The sequence below is a fragment of the Siphateles boraxobius genome, unplaced genomic scaffold, assembly GCF_051911475.1.
Source record: "Siphateles boraxobius isolate OS27281-9 unplaced genomic scaffold, OSU_SipBor_1 130, whole genome shotgun sequence".
In the NCBI taxonomy this organism is placed as follows: Eukaryota; Metazoa; Chordata; class Actinopteri; order Cypriniformes; family Leuciscidae; genus Siphateles; species Siphateles boraxobius.
The window spans coordinates 8,490,215-8,518,153 of record NW_027508734.1 but is presented as its reverse complement, the minus strand read 5'-3'; the positions used below and the strand labels follow the sequence as shown (position 1 = coordinate 8,518,153).

Sequence of the window (27,939 nt, the reverse complement as noted above, 5' to 3'; positions counted from 1 at the left end):
TTAAGCTGTTTCGATCATATTTAAATGACGATATGCTCTTATGGCGTCAGAGGAAAAACCCAAACAAAATCTTCTAGGTTTGTTACATCACGTAATAATGGGCGACATTTATTGTAGCCTAGATAGGCTACAATCGGTGTAGCCTACGATTTTTTTTTAGTTCGTTTTTGGTCGCATATTGCCTCGTATACTATTATAGGCCTACTCTTCATTTACTTCGGTGCCACATTGAAGCGGAATTGTTGAGATGAGGGAGAGAGAGCGAGTGAGAGAGAAAACCGGTTGGACAGGTAAGACGTAGAGGCAGGACTGGGTCGGGTTTGTTGTCACCGTTATATTCAGACGCATGCGCATTGTTACCTGTTTCCTCATGAATGTGTACCTGCGCTCTAATCAGCCACTGAAATTCGTTTTGTACTCCGTCGTGTTGAGCCGTTTGGACTATTTATCCGCCACAAACATCACCTCCCAACTGGACAAAGACACCTAGCTTGCTCTTAACCTAACGTTACTGGACTGAGTGAATTTCCGAGGAACACTTCGTCCACTCGGAGTAGCGGAAGACGGCGGAAGGTGTAGCAGAAGCGGGTAAATAGAGTGGGAAACTCCACGGAAACCTGTACAGGTACAAAAAGTTTGGAGTAAGAAGGTGTGCGTAGGCTATAGAGCAAAGAACTCGGCTTTGCTTTTCCAAATTGAGGAAGGCGCCATCCAAGAAGGACTTTACACTTACTTTGCAATTTTATCAAAAGTAGGTCGGTGTTAAAAAGCCTGCTCTTTAATTTTGAGAGATAGCGGGGAAGGACTTCGGGAATAGACCATGCCACGAGCTTTCCTGGTGAAGAAAACGGGACATTCACCCGGCAAGAGAAACTGGAGCAATCTGCCAGATCATGAACGCGGTGACATTTATATTCCAGGTGAGAAGATGCAAAACTAAACTCTTTTTCAGATCACAATCTGGATAACGGTATGGAACAGTTCATTCCAGGTGGTCTAAAAAAATCTGTTTTTTTTTAAACAGTTGGTTTATTTTTATTATTTTTTTTATTTATAGGCTAATTTTAAATCCAACGGTTGTGTGTGTCCATATTTGACCCAAACATGGGTTGAAACAACCCAGCATTTTTAGAGTGAGTTGTGTAAGGAACAGCCTTGCCTAATTGATAAGCTTATTTTGTGTAGCCTATTTTTATATAGGCTACCCCAATTATTATGTTTAAAAAGTCTATTTTATGTGATTTAGCCTATACACTAAATTAAAAGATAGCTAAATACACAACTTGCCTAAATGTAACCATTTAGGCCTATAATGTGAGTGATCTTATAAAATGAGTTTGTGTGTGTGTGTGTGTGCTAAGAGGGCCGTTATACTGCACCTTTAGTTGACCTTCAGACCCAACTGTCTTCCTTATAACATGAAACTCGTTGCAACACAGGACGGTGCCAGTGTGGCCTACACAAAACGTTAGTCTGAAATTAAAGCACTATAGACTTAAGTTAAAACAAATAGAGATAAAGCTAAACATTTTCCCCTGAAAGCTACTAGACTATTCACTGTAATTAATTATATGCTAGATATATATTGGGTGATATTTATAATCAAGTTACTGATAACTGCCTGATTTTACTGTTTTTGGAAGTTAACAATTTGGACTATCAAATTACTGCGGGTCACCTAACGGAATATCATCCGTTCATTATGAGCCCCTTTCTTTAGTCTCTACACGAATCATCACAATGAGATATTCTGAGATGTAGGGTGGGTCAGTGTATTTAAAAAAAAATATAGCCTATATATTTACGGTTCACATTTAAAGGCGAAATGTGTGTAGAACTGTGCCATTTTAAAAGAATGCGTTAATCATGCGTTTGTCGGCCCGCGGGGTTTTGTGAAAGTGTAAACCATTTGCGAAACAGCGCATTCATAAACTGAACCAACTTGAAACAGACACAAAATAGCATTGATTCATGCAGGTATGTCAGGACGTTGTTGTAGGACACCTGTTTCATTCGTTGCCATAACGATTACTGAGTTCACATGTGTATTTACTTACAAGGCTCTTTCTTTCTTTTTCTTTCTTTCTTTCTTTCTTTCTTTCTTTCTAATCAATGCCGCGTCCGTTTAACGCATCGTGGTCCTTTGTCGCCCGTGATATGGTTTCGGGTTAATGTTTACAGCGGTGAAGGAAATAACGGGCTTCACCGCGCTGGCTCCCTTCTCCCGCTACACCTTTAGCAAACACACACACACACACACACACACACACACACACGAGCGAGTGTACCTTTCACCTCACTTTTCGATATCTGACTGCTGAACAAACCCGGAGCACAGGCATTATTATGTATTTATCGACGTCGCCTACCCATTTTATGACTCTTGTTTTAACCCATTGTTTGTTTTTAATTGTTTTATTCCTCCCTCGTGTGATGTGACGCAAATTGTAGTAAGGAAAATTGACTTTGAAACATAAGATAAATTACTGATAAACCAGTTTAGGATTAATGGAAACTTTAACTGAGGTAAAACATGATGTTTTTTCCTGATTATTATGGCTTGCTTTTAAATTAAATGCATGTTCACTCAAAGAAACATAGCATAGCCTATTTGTCGACATCGAATGCTGTCCCTTTTTTTAAAGATATAATTCTTTCGGTTCTAATTCGTCTTAATGTTATTGTTTGTGATGTGACTGACTGTCTTTGAAGGGAGGGGTTGGCAAACTGGGACAAAGGCAAAAAGAAACAACAATCACAGCTGTGTACTGTGTGTGTGTGTATGTATGTAGGCTATATATATATATATATATATATATATATATATATATAGCCTATATATATATGTGTGTGTATAATATTCACATGGTCCTTCAGAAACAATGTTTATTATCAATGTTGAAAACTTTTATTCAGCAAGAAGGCGTTACATTTATCAATCAAAAGTGACAGTAAAGACAATAAGACATTTATAATGTTACAAAAGGTTTCTTTTTCAGATAAAGGAAAAAAAATAGAATTTTCAAAAATCAAAGAATCCAAAAAAAAAATTTTGCTCCCTACAGTTTTCAACATTGATAATAATAAATGTTTCTTTAGCATGCAGCAAATTATCATATTAGAATCATTTCTGAAGGATCATGTGACACTGAAGACTGGAGTAATGATGCTGAAAATTCAGCTTCACCATCACAGGAATAAATTACATTTTAAAATGTATTCTAATAGAAAACAGTTTTTTTGAATGGTAAATGTTTCACAATATTACTGTTTTTGTTGTATTTTGGATCAAATAAATGCAGCCTTGACGAGTATAGGAGACTCAAATCATCAAACATACTGGTCTCTTCAGAACTGAACTACTTAGTTGGATTTCTTTTTGACAGGACTCAGTTTCCTCTAAATGGCCGTTACGAAATATCGGTTATTGGATGCTACCGTTAGCCACTGCACCCATTAGATATTTGCATTTTAATTTGCAACTCAGTCGATTGTGCCACACCAGAATCAACAGATTCATTGTTCAGGCTGCTAGTATTAGTGCTGGTGATCATCTAAAATCTCCAAGCAACCGATGTTCTTTTTCTCTGATCTAATAATCTCTTTATGTGTTAGCTATGATCGAACAACCTCTTAGGAAAGAACATGATAGTTTACCGTCAAACATTTGCAGATTATTCATCTGTTGTATTGTGTTGCATGGAGGTTTGTATAAAGGGAGCTCAAGCCTGTGCCTCTAGCCCAGCTGGTCTGACTGGTAAAGCAGTAACAGGAGTGGTTTGACTTCAGCCCGGCACAATACACTCATGCACACCAGCCAACCCACCCACTCACACTCGCACTCTCACACACCTGGCCCAGAGGCACAACTGTCCCCCTTAGCCTCGAGAGCCACATACACACCCAGTTTCTGATTGTCTAGCAATCACATCCTTCATATTCAGCTGTGTGGGATGTAATCCACACTTGTACACAAGGCCAAGATCTTATGCTGCAAAGATTTGTAAGCCTTGTACACCTGCGCTTGTCTTTAAACGATACTCAAGCGAATATTGTGGTGACAAAATTAAAGATGTTTTCTGCTCTGACTCTAATTTTGACGTTTCTTCCAGTCTCCATGTCTCCCATTGCTCTGCGAGAGGAGAGCGAAGCCAGTCCTGCAGAGGTGGCGTTGTGTCTGTCCACACGCAAGGACCACAGCATCTACACGTACAACCAGTTGTACACCGATGACCCTGGCGCAGTGGTCCCTGCCGCCGAGCTCCCATCATGCACTGCTCTAGGCCAGAGTCCAGAGACCGAGCACATCCGAAGCGCACACAACAATACGTACGTGCGCACTAAAATAAAGGTGAGGCTTCTGGAAAATGTTTACTTATGCTATGTTGATCTAAGGTCTAGTTTCGGCAGCATTTAACAGTCATATTAAGCTGTCGTGCTATTGTGCCACTATTGAACATAATTGATTGCTTGTGTGTGTGTGTGTGTGTGTGTGTGTGTGTGTGTGTGTGTGTGTGTGTGTGTGTGTGTGTGTGTGTGTGTGTGTGTGTGTGTGTGTGTGTGTGTGTGTTTATACTCATATCATTTTACTATTTTAAATGTTTACCCGGCCACTAATTTGGTCCATATTTCTCTCTTTGTTTGTTATTTGGCTGCAGGTCACCACAGGTGAGCTTCCCATAGAGGTCCCACCCGCTGTCCCTAATGTAACTACAAGTCCACCTGTTTCTATAGGGACACCTTGCTCACCTCCTGTCGCTAAGTCACCTGCAGCGCAGTCACGTAGCAATACCTATGTTTGCCAGGTGTGTGAAAAAGTTTTCCAGTTCCAGCGCATGCTAAACAGACACCTGAAGTGTCACAGCGAGCAGAAGAGGCACTTGTGCGACTTTTGCGGAAAGGGCTTCAACGACACCTTCGATCTCAAGAGGCATGTCCGCACACACACAGGTAAGAGATTCATCTGTTCGCGATGAAATTGAAGTTGCAATAAATCGATTGTTTTGCAATGTGATGTACGTCCGAGTGTAATGGGTTATCAAAAAATAATCAAATGTTGGGCACAGACTTTATTCTATCCTTTAGTAGCGGATTGTTTTTTAAGGTTGTGGGCGTTGCACTCAAAAACGGATGCAAGCTTGCGGTCGATTGTTGGGAGGGTGGGATTTAAGCGGACTAAATGATTGGAGAAGTCTGGCATATGTCACTGGAGAGAAGTGTATATATATATATATATGCGCAGGTGGAGCTGGGGGAGGGGGAGGGTTTCAGAGGAACTCTGATCGCGCACTGCAGGACTAACTTACAGCAAACAATGAACCAGACTATTTACATGTAAAGCAAGCAATCTCATGCAGCAATAATGTGATTCACACATTCACGCCATCTAGAGTGTCATGACTGAACTAGATATACATACACCACTGGATGGAATAATTAAGGAATGAATAGTAGTGGAATATTAAGCAACAAAAAACAGTTTTCAACATATTAATAGTTAATTATAAACTCCTTAAGTAACTGCATTATACACCTGGTAAACCCTAGATTGTGTTTTTTTTTTGTCCCCATGAGGAAATAGGCTTATAAATCAATTAATTAAAATGCAGAAAGTTTTATGTGAGGGTTGAGTTAAGGGTTAGGAGATACACTTTGTACAGTATAAAAATCATAGTCTAAAGGAAAGTCCCCATACAACATGGAAACCCTACATACACACACTGCTGTGCAAAAGTTTTGGATCAGTAAGATTTTAATGTTTGTACAAGTCTCCTCTGCACACCAAAGTTGTATTTATTCCTGTAATCAAAGCTGAATTTTCAGCATCATTACTCCAGTCTGCAGTGTCACATGATCCTTCAGAAATCATTCTAATATGCTGATTTTATTGCTTAAGAAACATTTATTATTAATGTTGAAAACAGTTTTTTCAGGATTCTTTGATTAATAAAAAGCTCAAAAGAACAGCATTTATCTGAAATATAAAGCTTTTTAAAAATACAAAACAGTTATTTTAAATTGTAATAATATTTCACAATATTGCTGTTTTGTTTTTTAATTCAAATAAATGCAGCCTTGGTGAGCATAAGATACTTATTTTACGAACATAAAAAAATTGTAGTGTGCGTATATATACTGTGTGTGTGAGTGTGTATATATATATATATATATATATATATATATACACACAGTATGGATGAATCATTGACAATAATATCTATAACATGCTTTTACAAAATAGATAGGGTGAATTTTCATTTCATGACAACTCGTTGGTTAGTGAAAAACCTTACTGTCATTTCCTTCTCAGTTTGAATCCTTTTTTATTTTCTTTTTTTTGCAGGTGTTCGTCCATACAAGTGCAATCTCTGTGAGAAAGCCTTCACCCAGCGCTGCTCTCTGGAGTCCCACATGAAGAAGATCCACGGGGTCACGCAGCAGTACGCTTACAAGGAGCGCCGCAGCAAGCTGTACGTCTGTGAAGAGTGTGGCCATACTGCGTCTACCCAGGATGCACTGGTGCGCCACATCCACACTGAACACCCAGAGAGTGTCCTCCTGCGGGCCAAGGCGGCACGAAGACTGTCCCCGTCAGCGAACGCTAAAGACGACAACTCCCAACCTGGATCCCCTCTCTCACTTAATAGCGATGATACTGTAGGGTCAGGAGGATTTTCCCTATAAAAATATTGTTTTTTATACAAAAGGATGTGATTGATGTGCATTCTGATGATTCATCGTTTCATTCAGAGTACGAGGGAGGAGGGAAATTAAAAAGGGGAAAGTGAAGTAATGCAGAATGCTGTTTTTATGGCAGTACGCTGAAATTCAGTTTACACTTTTGTTGTATTTTTCCCTGTGAAACCACACAAAAGCAGACGATAATGTCCACTACAGCATAAGTATGCACTACTTCACTTTACATAATAATAATATTATTATTAGCATTGATTAGATGAAACACAACTCAGGAGAAATACACACATGAATGTGATATTAAATGGCTTCATTTGTATCTTGTGGGACATTAATTTTATGTAGCAATGTTTCAACACTAAAATAATGCTTTTATGAACTCAACTGATAGTATTATCAGTGATCTCTGAATGTTTGAAATAAGGGATTTCGAAAGGGAATTAATTTTGTGTTGCTAATTACTACTTTATGTAATATATATATGCATAAATTTATCATAAAAAGATTTATATTTATCCTGGTGTAGTTTTATATTTTCTGGGCTATGTTTAAACATTTTTGCTGTAAATTTTATACATTTGTTTTCACATGTAACAGCCTTTGTGTGTGTGTGTGTGTGTGTGTGTGTGTTTTTTTTTGTTTGGTTTTTTTGGGTGGCATTATTGTTTTTTGTACTTTTTTACATTTTTTTACATTGAAAAGCATTATCAATATAGCATTGTAATTACTTGTCACTGTTTGTGTAAGTAGACTGTCATTCTATGGTGATCATCACAACACACATCAACAATAAATGCTTTTGTTGATGGTTTGAAAATGAGTGTGGTTCATTCACCTGTATTGTTTTAGGAATAGGCAACATTGCAATCAGAAACTCAACTACTTAGAACTTAATTGTTGATATTTTAAAGTAGTCTACTTTTTATTGCATGCATGCCAACTACAATGGGGTAGATAGATACAAGCAATAAAGCATTTTGGGATTTGCATGTAAGAGAGAATGAATGAGAGAGATTCAGTGGGTGGATGTTGGTGTTGGTGGATTCCAGATCCTTGTTTGGTCTTGTTCATGGAATCCAGTGTCTGTTTCATTGTGGGGCCATCAGGCATTAACGGCTCAAAGGTGCCTATCCCTTTAGAACCGTTATTTTCAACACCAACAAATTCAGTACCACCCTTTTCAAACTGCACAATAATTTCTTGTTTAGAACAAACATAAGTTGAAGTTAAATCGGAAATGTACTTTTAAAGGGATAGTTCACCCCAAAAATTAAAATTATGTCCTCATTTACTCACCCTCATGTTGTTCGGAACCTGTATGAATTTCTGTTTTCTGCTGAACATAGAAGATATTTTGAAGAATGTCTAACCAAACATTTGATGGGCTCCATTGACTTCCATATTATGGGGGATATGAATTTTGACTTTGGAAGTCAATGGGGCCCATCAACTGGTTAACCATATTCTTATTTTAAATATCTTCTTTTGTGTTCAGCAGAAGAGAGAAATTCATACTGGTTTGGAACAACTTGAGGGTGAGTAAATGATGACAGAATTTTCATTTCTGGGTCAAACCTTTTAAGTTGGGTAAATATAGTGTAGTTGTATAATATAGTGTAGTATGTATACTGTGAAACATTCACCGAAACATCATCCACCCATATTGTGAAATAATGGTAGTTTCTTTATTTTGAGCTTGACTAAATGGCACCATCAACCCTTTGAGTGGCGCTACTAGTGTTATCGTCTGACGGAAATGACGCAGTTACAGTACTTTCGAAAACACAGGCGGGGAAACAGTGTGGCAACTAAACTAGGTAAATAAAGAATCACAGTTAATATAATATAACAACTTACGTGCATTTTAAAAGATGATCACTCTAGCTAGCATTTATTCCGAATTTTTGCAAGCAAACAAGCTCATTTAGTTTTTAGTAATCATGCATAACGTTACATATTTCAGTTATTGTAACTCAGCTTTGGAGTCTTTGTTGCCTAGTGTTTATCCAATCTTGTATAATGCGGTTGCATCAGTTGCATTAAAAACATTTAAGCAACTTGAATCTGTTGAACTTCTTATAGGATGTAAATATGCCTGGGGATCAGGTGTGTTTGGGTCGCAAGCTCCCGCTGCCCTCGTGCCCGAACCCTCTGTTCCTGCAGTGGTTAACTGAGTTACGTGACAGCGCCAAAGAGAAGGGCCTGAAAACACAGTACGTGTATCAGAAGGTGAGCGAATGTGTTGGGTTTAATAGAAACGTTACTAATTTACAGCTGGGCCATATTTGATTTTTAATGAGAATGAAAGCGAGGCTGTGAGGGACAGTGGGTTGTTTATGTGCTTTTTGGTTTGTTCTGCTGGCGAAACACTGCACAAATATCTTTCCAAGGAACTTAAGTAGACAAAAAACTTATGACATATTGAGCTGTGGATAATATAATTTTTTTAATTTTTTTTTTACAGTAGATGTCATTGAAAACACGGTCATTGCCATTGAAAATATGCCTCTCCCAAACGTAAAATACATATTTTTCAGGCACTGTTATGAAATTGAAAACCACTACATCATAGTGGTCATAAACAGCTCAAACTGCTGTGTAACACTAGATTGAACCTAATTGGTTCTCGCGTGCTTGAACTTCAGTTTATCACAGCTGATGTGTGAGTTGATGAATGTTTATATGTGTATAGAAGCCTAAATTCAATCTGTTCATCATATAAAGTGATTGAGTCTCTTTAGAAAATATGGACTAAACCGCTCAATTTATATGGATTAATATTAAAATCTCTTTATGAACTTTTTGAAGCGTCAAAGTGGTAGTTGCATACTTGCATAGCTGCCAATGGAGGAATAGAAAGCACTCAGATTTCATCAAAAATATCTTCATTTGTGTTCCGAAGATGAACTAAAGTCTTATGGGTTTGAAACGACATGAGGGCGAGTAAATAATGACAGATTTTTCATTTTTGGGTGAACTATCCCTTTAACATCTAGCATGATTAAATTGTGCTATATGTTAAAGGGACTGTAAAATATTTGATATTCTACTACATTTTAATACAAGCATCTCCATCAAATAATTTATCAAATATATAACCCGAGGGGGAAAATCAACCTGCGGCGACACTTTAAAAGTAGACTTGACAACCCTGTCACAGCCTTGCTTTCATACCTGTCCTGGCGCTGCTCTGAATAAGGTATATTTCGAATGTTTGATTTAACGACTGTAAACAAGTAAATGATCTCATTAGAATATGCTAAACTGATTAAACTCAGCAACTGCAATGTAATGCTATTTCACAGGCCATAAACTCTCTGAAAAAATATCCTCTCCCGCTAAAAAACGGAAAAGAGGCGAAGATCCTGCAGAATTTCGGCGACGGGATCTGCAAGATTTTGGACGAGCGACTGCAGAAGCATTATCGGGAAAACGGTGCGGGATTCAGTGTAGTGCAGATGCAGATTTTCCCCTTCATCCACAGTCTTTCTTTTAATCTACTGGCATTATGTTTACATGCTTCTGTTTGTTTGTTTTTCCTGAAAGGTTCTGATGCTCCAATCCAATTGACTAGCCATACAAGCAACATGGCTTCCTCTAAACAGATGGACGAACCTCAGAAGAAACTTTCCGGAAACATGGGTGAACATATGGTCGGTTTAAAGATTAAATAAGTTGTGCGTACTTGTCTCAGAAAACTAATGACAAATTTCTTGCAGAAACGAACACAAAGAGAAGGAAGAAAGGAGAAGGGAACTAGGAAAAAGAGAGAGTATGTGCCACAGAAGAGGTCTGGAGGTTACGCTGTACTGCTAACTTTGTATAGACACACACAGGTAAAACAAACACATTTATTGTCATGTTATTGTCATGCATTATAGCCCACAGTAGTCTTTTTTTTAATGTTGTACAAGTTATCGTTAAAAATGACTTCGCCTATGGAGAAAATGAATGTGATTATTACTCCCGACTGCTGCACGATATTTTGTCCTGTGTTTTGTAGATGCCTGGCAGTAAAGGCTTCATGTTTAGGAATGAACTACAAACTGAGGCACAACCCTTGTGTGATAAGTCCTTCACAGTGGTGAGGCCAACTACACACTTCTACAAAGGATTTACCGCTATAACCGCTATCTGTAGCCTAAGTATATCTTATCCCTCTACATATAGCCGGATCTTGGTAGCAAGTACACGGCGTGGTCCTCGGTGAGCACGCTCATTCAGAAAGACCTGTTGGTGAAGACACACAATCCTGCCAGGTAAACCAGATCTGCAATCACAGCCCAGGATTTCTGCTTCAATTTGAGTTCTGTTGATCTTCATCTCTCTCTTTTCTTGTTTTATTTCAGATATTCATTGACTGACCAGGGTTTGGCTTTAGCTGAGAGGCTTGATTCAGAAGAGACTGGGATGACTAAAGAACATGTGGAGCAAAAGAGTGAAGAAGAAAACTCTCATGATGGACCAGGTGTTGTAGACCTGACTTTGGAGGAGGAGGAGGAGGAGGAGGAGGAGCAGAAAGAGGAAGCGAGTCGGTGGGTACAAACAGCTTGGCTTTTGCGTAAGTGCAAGGACATATGTTAAAGGTTTTTTTTTTTTTTAATCATATTAGGCTATTTTGAGTAGCAAAAGTCACCATATTTTATATTTAAATTTTAAAATCAACAATTCTTGTTTTATTATGGACTATTGGAGTATTGAGTATAAATGATTTATCCATGCACATTATTATTTTTAAAATATCCATGTGCCCTCATAATTTTTAACCAAAATAAGTCCCCCTCCCTCTTGCACAACATCTCTTCTCTTCTCTGATGATGTGTTTACTGGCGTGAGGGCGGGACAACCTGTCACTCGCATGAGATTCACCGATAGCAAAACACAACCATCAAAACATTCAAGCTACTTCACTCACAATAGCGAAGAAAAGACTTTCACAACTTCTCTTTCATGCTGACTTTACAGTTTTATTTTTCTGTTTTATGTCTGCAATGAATGTTGGAATATAGGAGTGTCCATAGTAATATTGATTGTAGCCAAGGCTTGACATTAACACCTGGCAACCCGCCAAATGCAGGTAGTGCCGTGTAACGCAGTCATTCCTACTCCTACTTTTTCAATTGTAGTCTTTTAAAAAGGCATCTGAAATAATTAACTAAGTGCAATGTAGTGTTGTCAAAATTAATATATATTTTTCAATACTGAAATATCTGAATATACAATACCTATATACAAATTTTCCACATATAGATACACGATACCAGCTGTGCTTTCTCTCTCATCTCTCCGACAGCGAGTGACACACAAACCCGCCTCTCCTTACTCACTCGTTTCATTTTCTCTGAATGAATATTGTTGGCATTACAGGGCTTGAATTTCTGCTTGGGATTGGGCGTATTGCACATAATTTTACTCCTTCCCGCAGATTTTGTGCTCACAACCAAAGTGTCGCACATAAAAGCCTCATGCTAAATTGAGTTGTTTTTTTTTGCTGCTTATTGCGCTTAAACTGTCAAATACACACCAAATAATGTCAAAATGCCGGTCTTGACGAGTAGTCAATAATGTTTTAAGTGAACTTAAACGGTTGAGAAAGAAAACGCATGTGTAACAGTATAATGGATCTGTGCGTCAGGTCTTAAATTATAATATACCTGCTGTCAATTTATGAGATAAATTAAAAAATATCTATATGGCTGTTTTTCCCCTTGTATCAGTTAATATTGTGGCCAGTGAAAATGGTGAGTGGCTAGTAACTTTGGAAACCTCTAGCCACAGTGGCTGGTGAGCAGAAAAGTCAATGTCAAGCCCTGATTGTAGCATATAAACTGTATAAACATTCCTTCGCTAATAGGTGCAAAAAGTCTTCAGAAAGGCCTACTACAGCTCTGTCTGTAAACCAGGCCAGAGGTCTTCTCTCCGAGTCAGATGCCAAAGGAGAATCCCAAACTTTAGAAACGGGGAGAACAGCAATGGGTTGGCATCTTCCACCTGGATCTTATGACATTGTGTTGTGCGTTGACTTCATCGAGACAACTGGGTAAGATAAAAAGTTTGTGTGTGGTACAACTTCAATTTTATTTCAAGTTTGTTTAATGCTTTGTTTTATAAAACAGGAAATAGCTAGTAGAATTATATTAGTTACATTGTGAACTCAACAGGGGAAGCAGTGGTCGTAAACAAGAGTTGGCTAAGGAATTGCAAAGGAATGCTGTGACCTTTGACATCAGGAAACTGAATGTAGGGGACTTCCTTTGGGTGGCACGTGAGAAAGTGACACCTGTTCCTGGTAGGTCAACTTTGCCATGCTTCACTGAGATGCAGGACTAGTTAATAACCAGCAGGTGGCAATGTTGTTCTTAGAAGAAATGCACAAGAAAACTTTAATAGATGATAATATTAAAAAAAGAATACATCTTTATTCATATAGAGCCTTTCCAACACCCAAGGTCGCTGTAAAAACATGGGTTTAAGGAACAGATGAAGTCTTTTTTATACAGTGGTTCTCAATCTCTGGGACTTCAACACTCTCCTTTGTCCGAGACAATATTCAAAGGCCCTCTTATCTAAGCTAATATGTACCTCTAGTACTTATGTTGTCTTTTTTTTTTTTTAATTTAAATAAAGATTATGTCAATATACATGTAACTTTATATAATTTTAAGACTTATTGAGGCCCTCGTGGAAGTTTGCTGATGCACCCTAGTGAGCACCGACCCCTGATTGAGAACCACTGTTTTAATAGTTTAATCCATAAAGGTTTTCGAAATAACAATAATAATAATAATTGCTGACATGTAGGTATAAAAACCATGTGTGTCTTCCTCCAGGGCAGCTGCGTCCACCCGTGGGAAAAGAGCTAGTGCTTGATTACATCATTGAGAGGAAGAGGATGGATGATCTCTGTGGAAGCATCATAGATGGACGCTTCAGAGAGCAGAAGGTTGAGGACATTTTGTTGATAAAATTATGAAAATGACCTTTGTTGCATTTTTTCCCCCAAACCTGCAGGAATTGAAAGTCGATTTTTTTTAGATTATTTTCTTTACTTTTTCCTTCATTTATTATTTAAAAATTGATTTTATGTAACTGAAATTTAATTTATCGATTTTAAATGTAATTTAATTATTCTGTCATAGATTTGTTTATTTATGCATTCATTTACTTATATATTTATTTATTCCCACATGTATTTATTTGATTATATTTATTTATACATTTATTTATTTTTATATTTCCGTGCGACACTGAGAGATAGAGATTGCAATAGAGATCGGAGTTTGCAAAGAGATCAACTGGAGAGTTGCAAGTTATTTTTAACGATTCGTGTCGATGTCGAATTGTTTCGTAGTGACCAGTGAAGTAAATAATGTAGTATACTTGTCCTCGAAAGGAAATTTGTTGTGGACAACATGTTGCTGCATGGACATATAAAAGACAATTTAAACTTTAAAATTTAAAATGATCAGGATAAACACTTATTCAACATTCGTACAGGTACAAAGGAATTCTTATATTTGTTTAGATTCTGTATCTTCTACCAGAGGGAAGCCGTTCATACTGTGAATACAAGAAGTGAGTTTTGTCCCCCAAAATATTCTGTATAAGAATGCAGTTCTCATATAAGTATTGAAGATTAAGATTAAAATATTTTTCTTGCCCAACAATTTTCAGTGCTATCAACACCAGATGTCCTGATTTAGATTTATGCTGTACAGTTATCTTCCCAAACCAAACCGTAACACCATACCTAACGATACTTTCTAAAATCGTCTTATTAACCCCATAAAGACGTAATCTGTGTAAGAAGTATAGGCCCTCATTTATCATTCTTGCGTAGAAACGGTCGTATATGTTGGCGTAAGATTATGCTTACACTCCTCTCACCGCCTGATTCATGAAGCTGTGCGTACCTCTGAAATCCAGGTGTACGCAATACCTGCCCTTGATAAATGCCGCGGCTGAAAACGATCGTCATTAGAATAACACGCCCCTATATATTCAAGTATCCGCTTCCCCCACGCCCTCATTTTACGCCATGGACACACGGAAGACGGCAAAGAGGAGACACTTCTCTGGAGATCGAGACCATCACCATCATGAAAAATTATTATTAAATCAAACAACAATATTGTTGATGATAAATTCAAAGTTAATTGTATTTTTTTTCAAAACGCTATAAATCCATCCATTTTTTGTCTAAAAAACAACAACAAAAACAACAACAAGAGAACATGCAACATATAATCAGGGACTCATACTATAAATTAATATAAATTAAATAAGTGCAACTGCATGAAATAAATAAAAGCCAAACAAAATAAATAGTAAAATAAATTAAATAGTAAAAATAAAATAAATATTTACAATGTCACGTTCCAGTATTGTCCACCACATAAAACAAATAATTTAAAAATAACACACAGATACAGTCCTTAAATACAACAATGTTAAAAATACATTCAAATCATTTAGTAACACATTTAGGTTAATAGTCATTTGTGCCGAACTTGAAAAAAGTAATGATAACAATATTCAGGCCTACTATTAGGCTACGTGTTGTAGCCATTAACTAAGTGCATTTAGTTTCATATTTGTTAAAAAATAATAATGTTATTTTTTCCCCATCTATGTTGATTATGAAAAGTGAACATAGACTAAGATAGGATGCGCAATATATCGGGAGACATGCTCAGACATGATTTTGGCCACTTAATTAAGTTTTGTTTTGTAGAAAGCCTTTCTTTAAAGTGAATTTCGTTTTGTAAAAATTGTATCTTTATTTTAATGTTTTTTTCATCAACCAATTGCCTGGATTTAATAAATAAGCAAATGCAGACAATATAATCATGAGTCATGACATGGAGGCGCGGGCGCGGTCCCTTGCATTGCACGTGAACTGGAGCGCATCTCATCACAAATTAACTGAAACTCAGTATATGCCTCATAGACATGAGAAATATATCTATAAAGAAAGCTTGAAATGTCTTTAAACGAAACAATTATAAACGAAAATAAATAGGCTACTCTCTCTATAGGTGCGTTCACTACGGAGATGGTGATCATCAACTTCATCTTTGCAGACACAACACTAGTTTATTAATAGAAATAAAATACAAATTTATTTTTAAAAATGGCATTTTTTGCGCATTTTGGAAAAGAGCTCCTCATATCTTTTAGTTTGTCAGTGCGTTTTGTGGTGTAAGGAATTGTTTTTCTGCGCATTTCCGCACTAACTCAAAACGTGCGTACATGTACACCACCTCCTGACCTGGCGTAGGATTTGAGCGTGCCGTACGCCAACGTCAATATTGATAAATATCAAAGTCACCGTGGTTTTGGGTGTACGCCAGGTGTACGCTGGAAATTTTTGTGTACGCACTTTTGATAAATGAGGGCCATAGTCTCTGGTGAAGACGAGTGCAAACATATTCAGTGTGTGTTTTCCAAGTAATGGAGCTATCGATATAAACACCCAAATACTTGTAAGTCTGCATTCCGGTGATGTTTTGGTCATGTATAACCACTTGACGATGGTCCCCTATACATTTTAGGTTGAATATAATATCCTCCGTTTTCTTTGTATTTATTATTAAATTATTGTTATCACACCAGTCAACAAACCTGCTTATTTCTGGCTGGTAGATGGTGCCAATATTATCATCTCCACTTAAAATGGCTGTAATCTGAATATTTAAAAATGTAGTTTTGTGAATGCTTACTTAAACATTCATTTGTAAAAAGTGTAAAAATAATTGGTGAACTCACACAGCCTTTGGAACACCTGTGCTAATGTTCTTAGGTTGTATATGTTGTATATAAGGCAATTGTTTACTTTTACACACAGTTCTATCGGTTAAGAAAGATAAATACCACCTTATGATAGATGGCATTACACTCAACTGCTCCATCTTTGTAAAAGCAGAGCTAAAATCAATAAAAAGTAAAGAGCATAAGCTTTATGAGCCTTAAAATGCTTCAGAATTAAGTGCATAATGCTGTTAATAGCATTCCCCTCCCTTGTCTATAGGCAGACTGTAAAGGATCTAAATTGATAGCAACCTCTGCTTTTATCATAGACACAATGCACTTTTCAAAACATTTCATCATATTGAGGTTCGGTCCTTCATATTTATCTGCTTTCTAGATATAGTGAAAAGTAGAGCTGCACGATTCTGGATAAATTGTGATTCTCCCAAGATTCCAAATAGAGAACTAAACAAAAATGGAATTAATTATTTTTAATTAATTATAAAAAAAATTAAGTAGGATTGAATGAATTATTCAACGACTCACTCATAGATTTCACTTGTTTTATTACTGGAAAAATCTCTTAAAATAATGATTCAATCACTACTATATACATGCACTTTTTTTTTTTTTTTTTGCTGAACTGTTTTTTTATTTTTATTTTTTATTATTAATTTTTTTACCGAAATATAAACTTTTATCCCAGACCTGTAATAATGTGAAGCTTGTAGTCATTTTGGAATAAGACTGTCTGTTAATTAACGATTAATCATGCAGCTCTAGTGAACCGATTTGGGATTTTCCTAATACGTGTTCCATTATGTTCCTGTTTCTCTTTTCTGTTGCCTTCTCATTCTCAGTTTCGACTGAAGAGGTGTGGTCTGCGTAAGCCCATCTATCTAGTGGAGGATTGTGGATCAGCGGCGGCTCATCTCAGTTTACCTGAGAGTACGTTGCAACAGGCTATAGTCAATACACAGGTATAAATCAGACCGTAAAGACAGGCATGCAATAGTGGATGATGATGATGATGTGATTGTATGTGTATAATTGTAGGTTGTTGACGGCTTCTTTGTGAAGCGTGTACAGGATGTAAAAGAGTCTGCTGCTTACCTCACCATCATGACCAGATACCTTCAGAAACTCTACCAGGTTTGTTTTAAAGCCCAATCAATGCAGCATGTGTAAAACACTTCTTTAAATATTTCCTAATGTATGTAGTTTTTCTTTGTGTGTGTGTGTGTGCTTTATTTCCATTTTTTTCATCCTCAGAATTGCACATTATTCTGTCGCTCCAGAGAGCTGGAGGGTGATGGAGAAGAAGAGATGGAGAAAACGGAGAACCTCTCCTGTTCTCTCATGGCCTTCACAGAGTTTAACTATGGGGCTGTCAAGAACAAGGTAATGTCAAAACAAATCAATGGGCTTCTGAGAAAGTAGGGTTGCACTGATGTCAAAATCATGTATGATATGATTTGCTGACATGAAAATAGTTATTGCTGATACGATAAATGGCAATATTAAAAATCCATACTAAAATAAAAATATAACCCCAGTATTTTGATGCTTGAGTGAATTTAGACATCACAATATTATAATGTGAACTGACATTTGGTATTTATTTTTAAATGAGTCTTGTAAAAAGATTAAATACATTTAATATTTTTTTGGTAACACTACAGTAAGATTGTTCATGTTAGTTAACTACATTAGTTAACATAAACTAGCAATGATAAATACTTCTAAAGCATTTATTAATTTTAGTTCATGTTAATTTTAACATTTACTTATACATTATTAAAATCCAATTTTTTAAATATTATTTAATGGACTTAAACTAACGTTACCTATTAAGAATGAACAGTTGTATTTTTATCAACTAACAATAGCTATGTTTCTATCCACCTATTTTTATGTGCGTTTTGGGATATTGCATAAAAAACCACTGGATGGAAACACCAAAAACGTATGCGGCCAAAGACATTCACATAAACTACGATGGAAACATTTACTGAATAAATCCCTCGATGCGCAAAAAAAAAACCTCACGTAACTTTGCCTCAACAGTCGATGTGATTTGAATAACTGGACTAACCAGTGGATCAGTTTCATCGCACATCATTTCTAATCAGTCATCAGAATGATTTGATTTAATTCCCTCCCGGAAGTGTCTCGCATGATTGTTCACAAACACCAGCATCCGAACACAAGAGAACATGACAGCGTTTATTGTGTTTCATCCGTGCGCTCTTAGGCACAAGTCATTTATCATGGAGGAAAAAATAATAAATCGAAACATTTCTAATCAAGATTTCTCTCTCTAATACAAACACAGTGCCAGACAGTGCGGGAAGTATTTGCTCGACAGCTTATGCAGATCAGTGGAGTCTCTGGTGATAAAGCAGCCGCTGTTCTTGAACACTACAGCACAGTCAGCAGGTGTGACTCGCTCTCTACTATTGCACAAACATATTAAAACTCATTTACATTCCACTATCACAGACACTCGCTCATTAAATTACAGCCCCCCCACCCAGGCCTTCCGCTATCACAGACACTCTTCAAAACACTCATCGTCATTCTACTATCACAGGCATTTACTGACTGTAAACATTCGAAATGCCTTTTTATGTATTCCTTATCAATTGCTCGACATCTCATTCAGCTTGACAGAAGGTCATGTCACCTGTTAAAGGGATAGTTCACCCCAAAATTAAAATTCTGTCATAATTTACTCTCCCTCAAGTTGTTCCAAAACTGTATACATTTCTTTCTTCTCTTGAACACAAAATAAGATATTTTGAAGAATGTTGGTAACCAGACAAATGATGACACAATTTCCATTTTGGGGTGAACTGTCCCTTTAATCATTTGGAAAATGCTGTTGTCCCATCTCTTGACTTTGCTTGTTTTATGTTTTTCTTTGTTTTTAAACCATTCATTCTTTCTCTAGTTTATTGCAAGCATATGATCAATGCTCCAATGAAACAGAAAAAGAGAAGCTTCTTTCATCTATCAAATATGGAAAACTCAAAAGGTTTGTTTTGTTTGTACTGGTTGTAAAGATACTAGAATCTAGTGTTTTGCTAGATCTCTCTTTCTTTCTCAAAAGTGACTTGCGTTTTATCTATCAAAATATTAAGCAGCAAAATTATTTTCAACATTGATAATAATAATAATAATAGCAACAAATGTGCTAATTTCTTGAGCAACAAATCAGCATATTAGAATGATTTCTGAAGGATCATGTGACACTGAAGAAATTATGCTGAAAATTCAACTTTTATCACAGGAATAAATTCAATTTTAAAATATATTCAAAGTTATTTTAAATTGTAATAGTATTTCACAATAGTACTGTTTTTACTGTAATTTTGGACAAATAAATGCAGCCTTGGTAAGCAAAATAGATTTTATTATCATTATCATATTCCTGGTTGATATTTTATGATGTATATGTTTTTATTGTTATTGCAGGAATCTCGGACCAGCCTTGAGTCGCACTATATATCAGCTTTACTGTACATGTGGACCTCTGTCATAGGCTTTCACCTTATTAAAAACACAAATGTGTGGTGCACTTAAGTTTAATCATTGTATTATAATTGTTCTGTTTGTTGACTCAAATAATGTCTGAAGCAATAAAGGTGTAAATTACAGTTTTTCGAACCCCTAAGGAGTATTGCATTTTATTTTAGCTGTTCTGTTTCAAAAAAAATTTGCTGTGCCCAAGCATTTTTACACTGAAGCGTATGATTTCAAAAAGGCAAAATATGCATTAAAATGAAGGAGAGGGGGTATTGGTGCAATGTATTGGGACTATCAGTGTGGGGCAGGTGGGTGACATCAGTGTAAAGAAAGGAGATGAGGTAACAGCTCCTCTGCCTTCCAGGAGATTGGAGGGGGACACCGCTGACGTCCTCTGTATCTCCCTCAAGGAGAAACACGCATATCGACAATAACAAGGTGGGCGCCTTCCTTGCCTCGTATCCACGCTGGTTGCTTTCGTGGAAATGTGTTTTGACGTATTGCTGTCTGCATCTCGCGAACAGACAGGCGCGTGCGTTTTAATATCCTCGATGCATTCTCTTCTCTTCATCCATGCTTCTGGATACACACCCGTAATGGTAATAACAACAACCTCATCATCATCATCACAGTGAAGGGGATGCTGCTGGTGGTGAAATGGTCAGAACCGAGAGACTATTTGAGAAAATATGCATGCACTTGATGTGTGAAGGGCAAGGAGGAGACGGAGAATGCGGGTGTGTGATGTGGCGTTGATCATGCGACTTCGCCCAGGCTGCCGCTCTCGAGAAACCGTGTCGGGACCCGCGGCGGATGGGGTGACTTACCCGCAGGGGAAGACCCGGACCAGGGCCGCCAGATCCTGAAGCACCCCCGGTGTGTCTCCGCGGGACGGAGGGAAGATGCAGGAGGCGACGGAAGATGGACAGGAGCCCATTCTGAATGGAGCTGGGAGGGAAGAGGTGAGACGAGGGCGTGTATTGGCCCACATTCTATGAAAAATTTGCGTTAGCATATACAGGCGAGTTGTTATTGTTTAGTGTTGGGCAGAGGAAGACTGTCACGACGTGTATGGCAAGCCATTTAAACATCTGTGTTGAATTGCTAGTAAGTAATCCACTAACGACTAAGTTCTTTTTTCTTTTTTACTATTTCACTTGTAACTATTTGATACACTTATTCTAACATTGAATTATATTTATTCCAGTTTGACTAGTACTTATTCATTATATCTAGTATCATAAGACTACTAAAGTTTTTTGTTGTTTTTTTACACTTTATTTTAAGGTCTGTGTTACACTGCACATAATCACATATAGTAATAAACATTTGAAGTGGATCAAAAAAGTTAATCAAAGTTGTTCTAAGACAAGAACGGGTATTGTTCAAAATTCATGTATTTCTTTGATGAAAGGTTTTGGTCAACTTCAGATGTATTTACTGTATTAAAGTGCTGAGTAATATTAAGTCACTACATGTTACTATAGGGTTAGGGTTTGATTCAGGTTTAGTTGCATGTAAGTAGACATAATTTATCGTTATTATTTTAGTAACCTTTAACAATGACACTGTAAATTAAGTTACCGTTTTTACTTGTTATCTTGTTTACTTCAATTTCTGTAAACTGAATGATTTCCATGTTCAAATACCATGGTGTTTACATAGTATTTTAAACTACTGTTTGGTGTAAAAGAGATCACAATGCTTCTCTCAAGTACAGTATCTCCACAGATGCACTAAATTGGTATTCCACAATTTTAGGTTTTCTCTTCTGAGGTTAATAATCATTAGATGTTACCAAAGACAGTGTGCCACCCATAGCACACGGTATAAGTAATGCAACTGTGTGTATAAGTGATATTCTCCACACAGGGTAATAGGCCTATGCTCGTCTTTTTCCTCAGGTCTTTGCAGAGGATTTCCCTTGGGGCTGTTATTTTACTCGCATCTTTGGCAAAGTCTCTTTCTCGCTCTCTAATTTTGTTTGCCACTGTATATCTCCTTCCCTTTCACATTTATCATGCTCTTGCGTCTGAGATGTCCTCTCACTGGTACAACATCTGATCAAAGGAGGTCTGTGTTATTGCAAGGCAGATAATGACTTCGGTTAGGTCAACATATCTGTGACAAAGCTCAAGATCAGAGTCAGCACTGACCTCTATATTAACAAACTACAGCATTTTTCTCTCTCTCTCTCTCTCTCTCTCTCTCTCTCTCTCTCTCTCTCTCTCTCTCTCTCTCTCTCTCTCTCTCTCTCTCTCTCTATTCATTCATTGGTGCTGAGTTAACCTCCTGTCTCTTGTTACATGAAGATCAATAGAAATGGAGACAGCTTGAAGAGAAGAAAGCTGTGAGTCATATCAGAAAAGTCAATTTAAATTAATTTGGATGGCTGCAGGAATAGGCTACAACAGATAGTGTGCTATTTCTGTAAATTTTAGGATGGCATTAGTGTGGCACCGGCTGTTGAAGAAAAATGAAAGACTGAAGTCGAGTGAAAGATGCTGACAGAGTATCTGGCTTTGACGTATTGCTCTACCTTCCAACATATTTTTATCTCTCTGTAAAGATATCATATTCCCTTTTAACCAATATTTTTTCTATGAATTATGTTCCTCTCTCTTGCACGATAGCCCTTTCTATTTCAGTTAATTTCTATTAACCCCACCACAGATTCAGAATTGTGAGATTGAAGTTGCTACGTCAGTCATCAAAAGGCCATAATCCTCTTGCTGCTTCACTCAGATTATGTTAATTTCTGAATTTGTGGTTTAGTTAATAGAAAAAAGGCTACGGAAGAGAGAAGTTCATAATGAAGAGTGTTCAAGAAAGAGAGTGCAATTGCTCATTTAAAAGCTAGAAAGAGCAAATTGATTTAAAAAACAATGTCATTAGATGGACTAGTTTTATTGTGATTTTTGCACAAACTTCACTTGCATCCCAGTTGACATCTATTGTTACACATAAAGAAGCATTTATCATGCCTTATTTTTTCACTTGTCATACGTTTGTAAGTGTTAAATAATTACAATAACTTTGAGGGGGGAGGGGGAGAGAGTTACGAACATGCATCCAACAGTGGTGTTGGTTTACTTAATGTTATAAAAATGCTTAAAAATTTTAGAATACAGTGGATGATAGCAATTTGCATAATCTATTATGCTTAAAATAATATTCCATATTAAAATGACAGACAGTACTTAACAATTGTTAGCCTACCTTCTCTGGCAATTGCACTAAAAAGTACTTGTCTGGAAGCCAATGGCTGTTATAAAGTAATGAAGTCTATTTTGCAACCTAATGTGAATGCAATTTATTGCAGGGCAGGCCAAGAGTGTTGTGTAATTAAGCCATAGTTTTAAGTAATGAATAATTTTTTTTCTCCAGGCATTTATTAATGTTTTGCCCAGAAAAAAACCCATCCTAAATTTTTTTTTTAGTTTTTTTTTTTAACCCATTTCCACATTGCTCACTCTGATATTCTCTCTCTCCTCACCTCTCTGCAGCAGCGTCCAGTGAAGCAGTCCTTGGCTTCCTCTCTGTGTCGAGAGTCTCACTGGAAGTGTCTTCTCCTCACTCTGTTCATGTTCGGCTGTTTCGGCACACTGGCCTGGTGCAAACTGTGCAAAGTACCAGTGCTCGCTCCAACAGAGCCAGAAGCTGCGGTTTTGGAGCCGGGAGACCCCTCTACGACCTCAGCTACTTCTGGTGTCTACATCCCCCTAGAAGTGGATCTGGATAGTCCCTGTTCTAGTGGCTACATTTATATTCCTCTGGCTTTCCTGGCCATGCTTTACGTGGTCTACCTGGTGGAATGCTGGCACTGCTACTCCAAGACGGCCATGTTGGCTCAAGCAGAGGTTACGGAGGTGTACGAGCGCGTGCAGAGGCTGCAGCAAGCAACGCCGTGCATTTGGTGGAAAGCCATCAGTTACCACTACGTGCGACGAACAAGACAGGTGACACGCTATCGCAACGGGGACGCTTATACCACGACGCAAGTGTATCACGAGCGTGTAAACACGCATGCAGCGAGCTCAGAGTTTGACTATGCGAGGTATGGTGTCAAAGACGTTTCGAAGGAGTTAAGAGGCCTAAAGGATCATCCAGCGGTTCGGCTGCGTTTCACCAAATGCTTTAGTTTTGCTAGTGCCCGAGCGGAGGCTGCCTACCTGACCCAGCGTGCACGTTTTTTTGGTGAAAACGAAGGTCTTGATGATTACATGGAGGCACGGGAGGGAATGCATTTGAAGAACGTTGATTTCCGTGAGCACATCCTAGCTTTCCCAGACCCGGCCAGACAACCCTGGTATGCCAGGCGTAAAGTTTTCTGGCTGGCCTCTGCTCTGCTCCTGTCCTGGCCGCTTCGGGTTGTTGCGGAGTATCGCACTGCGTATGTGCACTACCATGTAGAGAAACTGTTTGGCAATGCTGATGATAACAACACGGGTGGCATAACTGAGAACAGCGGGGGCATCGAGAATGGAAACGGACCTGGAGCTGGCACTGGATCGAGCTATCGTGCCATTTCCAGAGTCAATACGGTGGATATGACGGAGCTGGAGTGGCACATTCGCTGCAACCAGCAGATGGTGCCCAGCTACTCCGAGGCCCTGTTGATGGATCCCGGTTTGGGCTCCAACCAAGGTGCTAACACTCCTCCAGCCGGGCAGGGGACTAACTCGATAGCGAGTGGCCCGTCTTATCCAGTGGCCTTCGCTTCGGCTTACTTGCTCCAGAACTGTCCTCGTTGCCGCCGCACCACAAGCAGTGCTTCCTTGCCCTCCCGTCTGAGAGGCCCGACCGCAGCCCTGCTAAGTGGCACCATGGCTGGGATGAGAGCTAGTGCATCAGGAGGTGGTCCTGGAGGCCCAGGACGGCTGGTTCTGAGCAGGAGCGGCTTCTCTTTAGGGCGGCTCCAGGCTCCTCGTCCGTCATCCCTCTTCCACTCCCGAAGTGTAGGTGGAGGACTAGCAGCAAGAGGAGAAGAGGCAAGTGGAGGAGGTGGTTTCTTGGGTTTGGGAGCTAGACAAGATGAAGAGAGCAGACGAGTGCTGGAGGGAGAGGGTGAGGAGGATGAGGAGGGGGCAAATGTGGTGGAAAGAGAAGAAGGTGAGAGAGACGGGGAAGATAGAGAGCAACGAGAGGATGCAGAAGAAGGGGAAGCAAGGGAAAGGGACAGACCTCCTACATATCAGGATGCTCTTTTCTTCCCAGTGTTGATTGTGCATGGAGAGGAGAGTTGCCATTCAGGTGAGGACATTTCTTGATGAAAAGACCCTAAGCCCCCATCAAAAAGAGCATTGAAGTGTTAGGAAAACAGAGGGAGAATTGGAAATGTCATGGCCAAAGTAATTTGTCAATGATAGACTTTCATAAGAAATGTGTGGGAAAAGCTTGTCTGAAAAAAATGACAAATGGCAACAGTTGCTAAAGCGGGATTGGTTGGTAAAGTTTTTAAAGCAACGCTTAAGAGAAGAGTCAGTTGGTAAAGCTTAAGACCAATATGAGAACGAGAATGCATGAATTGACAAAGAAAGGTGTCAGACACCTCTTGTCAACAGTGACTGACGTTACTTATCTATGCAATAAAGAAATGGCAAGGGAGTGTTTGTAAAATGTAAGGGGATATACAAGAAAAGAAGAACTCCTCCTGTGGCCATGTAGCAAAAAGCACCAAAACAAAAGACAAACTATTGAAGGAAAACAAGAACTTTGAAAAGCCTTCCAAAGATCATGAAGAGAACTGAACAGTTCATCAAGGGGAATGTTATTAATCTATATATAGATAGCCAACATATAGCTGTGTCCAACAAGTAAAAAAAAAAAAAAGTTTTATAAAAAAAAAACGAGAGCGAGAAGAGCCTCATAAACTTGCACAAAATGTTGGGATTCAACTTCTTGAGACATTTCATTGTAACTATGTTGTTTTTTCAAAATTTCCTCACTGCATCTGCTGTTTTTCTGAAATGGATATTTGACTAAACTATACTCCTTGCAATAATAATGGCATCCATTAATCAAATTAAGCAATTTTTTTGCAGCTTCATTAAGAGTATTTTCTTTCTGCAGGCTTGCAAGTCCCAATAACATTTTTGGTTTGCTTATCAGAAAATTTGTAAAAGTATATGGAGGTGTTTTTCTCAGCTAAAACTACAGCGTTAAAAATGTGTGAGGTGCTGTGATCACATTGTTCACTGTATGTATTTTATACTTATTGTTTGTTAGTCAGTAATTGTTTATTTGTACGACAGCATATCACCAACTTTGCCTCATGAAGAGTTTGAGACTGAAGCGCACCTCACAGACATAAATAATGGTGCAGCATGTTGCCCTCCATCGTAGCCTCTGTGCTCGTCTTTGATTGGCTGAAGTGTCATGTGAATAAATAGGCCAATTGTGGATGAGACTGCTTAGTGTGCCAAGACACATCCATCTCCTGGTAACTGTGGATCCTCGTGAGACATCTTTAGTAGTGAGTTATTCATTGCAGAATGCACATATGAATGTGTTTAATAATTGAAAAATGTGTACAACGCAAATTTTCCTACTTGTGTTATACTGTCAAGCTTCAAATATAATCTGCAAATACACATTGGAAGCCAAAAAGCACACGCTTTGTCTTATCATAAGCCTAAAGCATGCAGACATGCTCTCTCATTTATCCTTTAGCAGGTCACATAGATGTTGCAACTGTACTGCAAATAATTTAAAAAACACCTTTAATTAAGAAAAAGAAAATATTCTTGCAATACTGTCGAAATGTTCTGTCACAACGTGAATGTTGATCTAACAGTGATGTGGTGTCTGTTTAAATCACGATGAGAATGTAAAGTATGTCATAAGTATTTGATTGTGCAGCGTGTTTCATCTATTAGCCGGTGGTTGATGCACAGAAGGCTAGACTACCAGAATACTTGAATGTTTAGAAATCGGAGCTGTTCAGTTGAGTGCATAATTGTCTTCTGGACCTCGGATGGATGGCGACAGTTTTCAAGATTTAAATTGCAAAAAGTTTCAGGCGGTCCTCGGATCAACTGTATGTTCGGCATATGTGCGTTGTCAAGGGTATTTCAAGTTTGTATTCAGGTTTTTTATTTTTTCATGTACCATATTGAGACTCTTTAAGATTTAATAGTAGCATCAAAAGCAATACTTTTCTTTTTGTATGAAATGCCCTGAATACAATCATTTCAGATGTAGCCAAATTTGTTAAGATGTTTGTGGGATACAGTATGATTGATTTGTTCAGCTTAACTAAACAGAAGCTTTATATTTGTCCCTCCCCAAAGTTAATAGGTTGTAAGCAAGCAATTTTTGCTGTTATAGCTCAAACAGGTTCGCCTGCATTGTCTTTTACCCTAGTACCGTGATTTGGCTTGGAGTTATGAAAGGAGAATGAAAGTTATGAAATACTCTAAAAAATGATGGGTTGTTTTAACCCAATTTTGGGTCAAATATGGACTAACCCAAACGTTGGGTTAAAAATGTAATTTAAAAATGTAACCCAACAGCCGGGTTTGTCCATATTTGAACAACCCAGCATTTTTTTAGAGTAAGTTTGTTTATGTGTGTGTGTTGGGATGCATTCTGAGGATTGTCAACTTATGATCATGAGAAATGTAACACTGATGGTACATAATAAACTGCTTGATTTGAAATCTTATTTGTGCTTTGATAGTATAAACTCTGTGCCCAGTTATCAATTTGTTATCAACTTTTGTGTCGTCTTTGATTAAAAAAAAGAGAGTGCTTTAAAAAAAAGAAATTGCTTCCCAGACAGTAACATCTGTCGGCCCAGATCCGGCCTATATCTGGTACAGGTGTATTCCACATGGGCCGGATCTGGGCATACACTATGTTGCTGTCTGGATTATGATTCATTACTGCAATCAGAGGGTCAAGTCAAATGTATTAGTCCTTCCTATTGCATTGTTTTCCACATTGTTAGAACTATTCTATGTT

The 27,939-nt window shown here is 38.0% G+C and overlaps 3 protein-coding genes across 3 annotated transcripts; all 3 read left to right on the top strand.

Annotated features, from left to right (window-relative positions):
* The first annotated feature begins 222 nt into the window (after positions 1-222).
* ovol1a (ovo-like zinc finger 1a) lies at positions 223-7,513 on the top strand. Its single transcript, XM_077227746.1, has 4 exons — positions 223-920; positions 4,113-4,351; positions 4,659-4,950; positions 6,344-7,513. The coding sequence occupies exons 1-4, from the start codon at positions 821-823 to the stop codon at positions 6,682-6,684; spliced, it is 972 nt and encodes a 323-aa protein (XP_077083861.1). The 5' UTR covers positions 223-820; the 3' UTR covers positions 6,685-7,513.
* A 922-nt stretch (positions 7,514-8,435) lies between these two features.
* Positions 8,436-20,122, top strand: mus81 (MUS81 structure-specific endonuclease subunit). The gene is made up of 17 exons (XM_077227734.1): positions 8,436-8,513; positions 8,779-8,925; positions 10,002-10,131; positions 10,243-10,349; positions 10,416-10,532; positions 10,700-10,780; positions 10,867-10,955; positions 11,046-11,231; positions 12,551-12,736; positions 12,858-12,985; positions 13,527-13,639; positions 17,307-17,426; positions 17,503-17,598; positions 17,719-17,847; positions 18,782-18,885; positions 19,400-19,483; positions 19,924-20,122. The coding sequence occupies exons 2-17, from the start codon at positions 8,788-8,790 to the stop codon at positions 19,988-19,990; spliced, it is 1,875 nt and encodes a 624-aa protein (XP_077083849.1). The 5' UTR covers positions 8,436-8,513; positions 8,779-8,787; the 3' UTR covers positions 19,991-20,122.
* A 148-nt stretch (positions 20,123-20,270) lies between these two features.
* LOC143736929 (transmembrane protein 151B) lies at positions 20,271-27,640 on the top strand. Its single transcript, XM_077227735.1, has 2 exons — positions 20,271-20,936; positions 23,481-27,640. Exons 1-2 carry the CDS (start codon positions 20,877-20,879, stop codon positions 25,242-25,244), a joined length of 1,824 nt encoding a protein of 607 aa, XP_077083850.1. The 5' UTR covers positions 20,271-20,876; the 3' UTR covers positions 25,245-27,640.
* Positions 27,641-27,939: the final 299 nt, after the last annotated feature.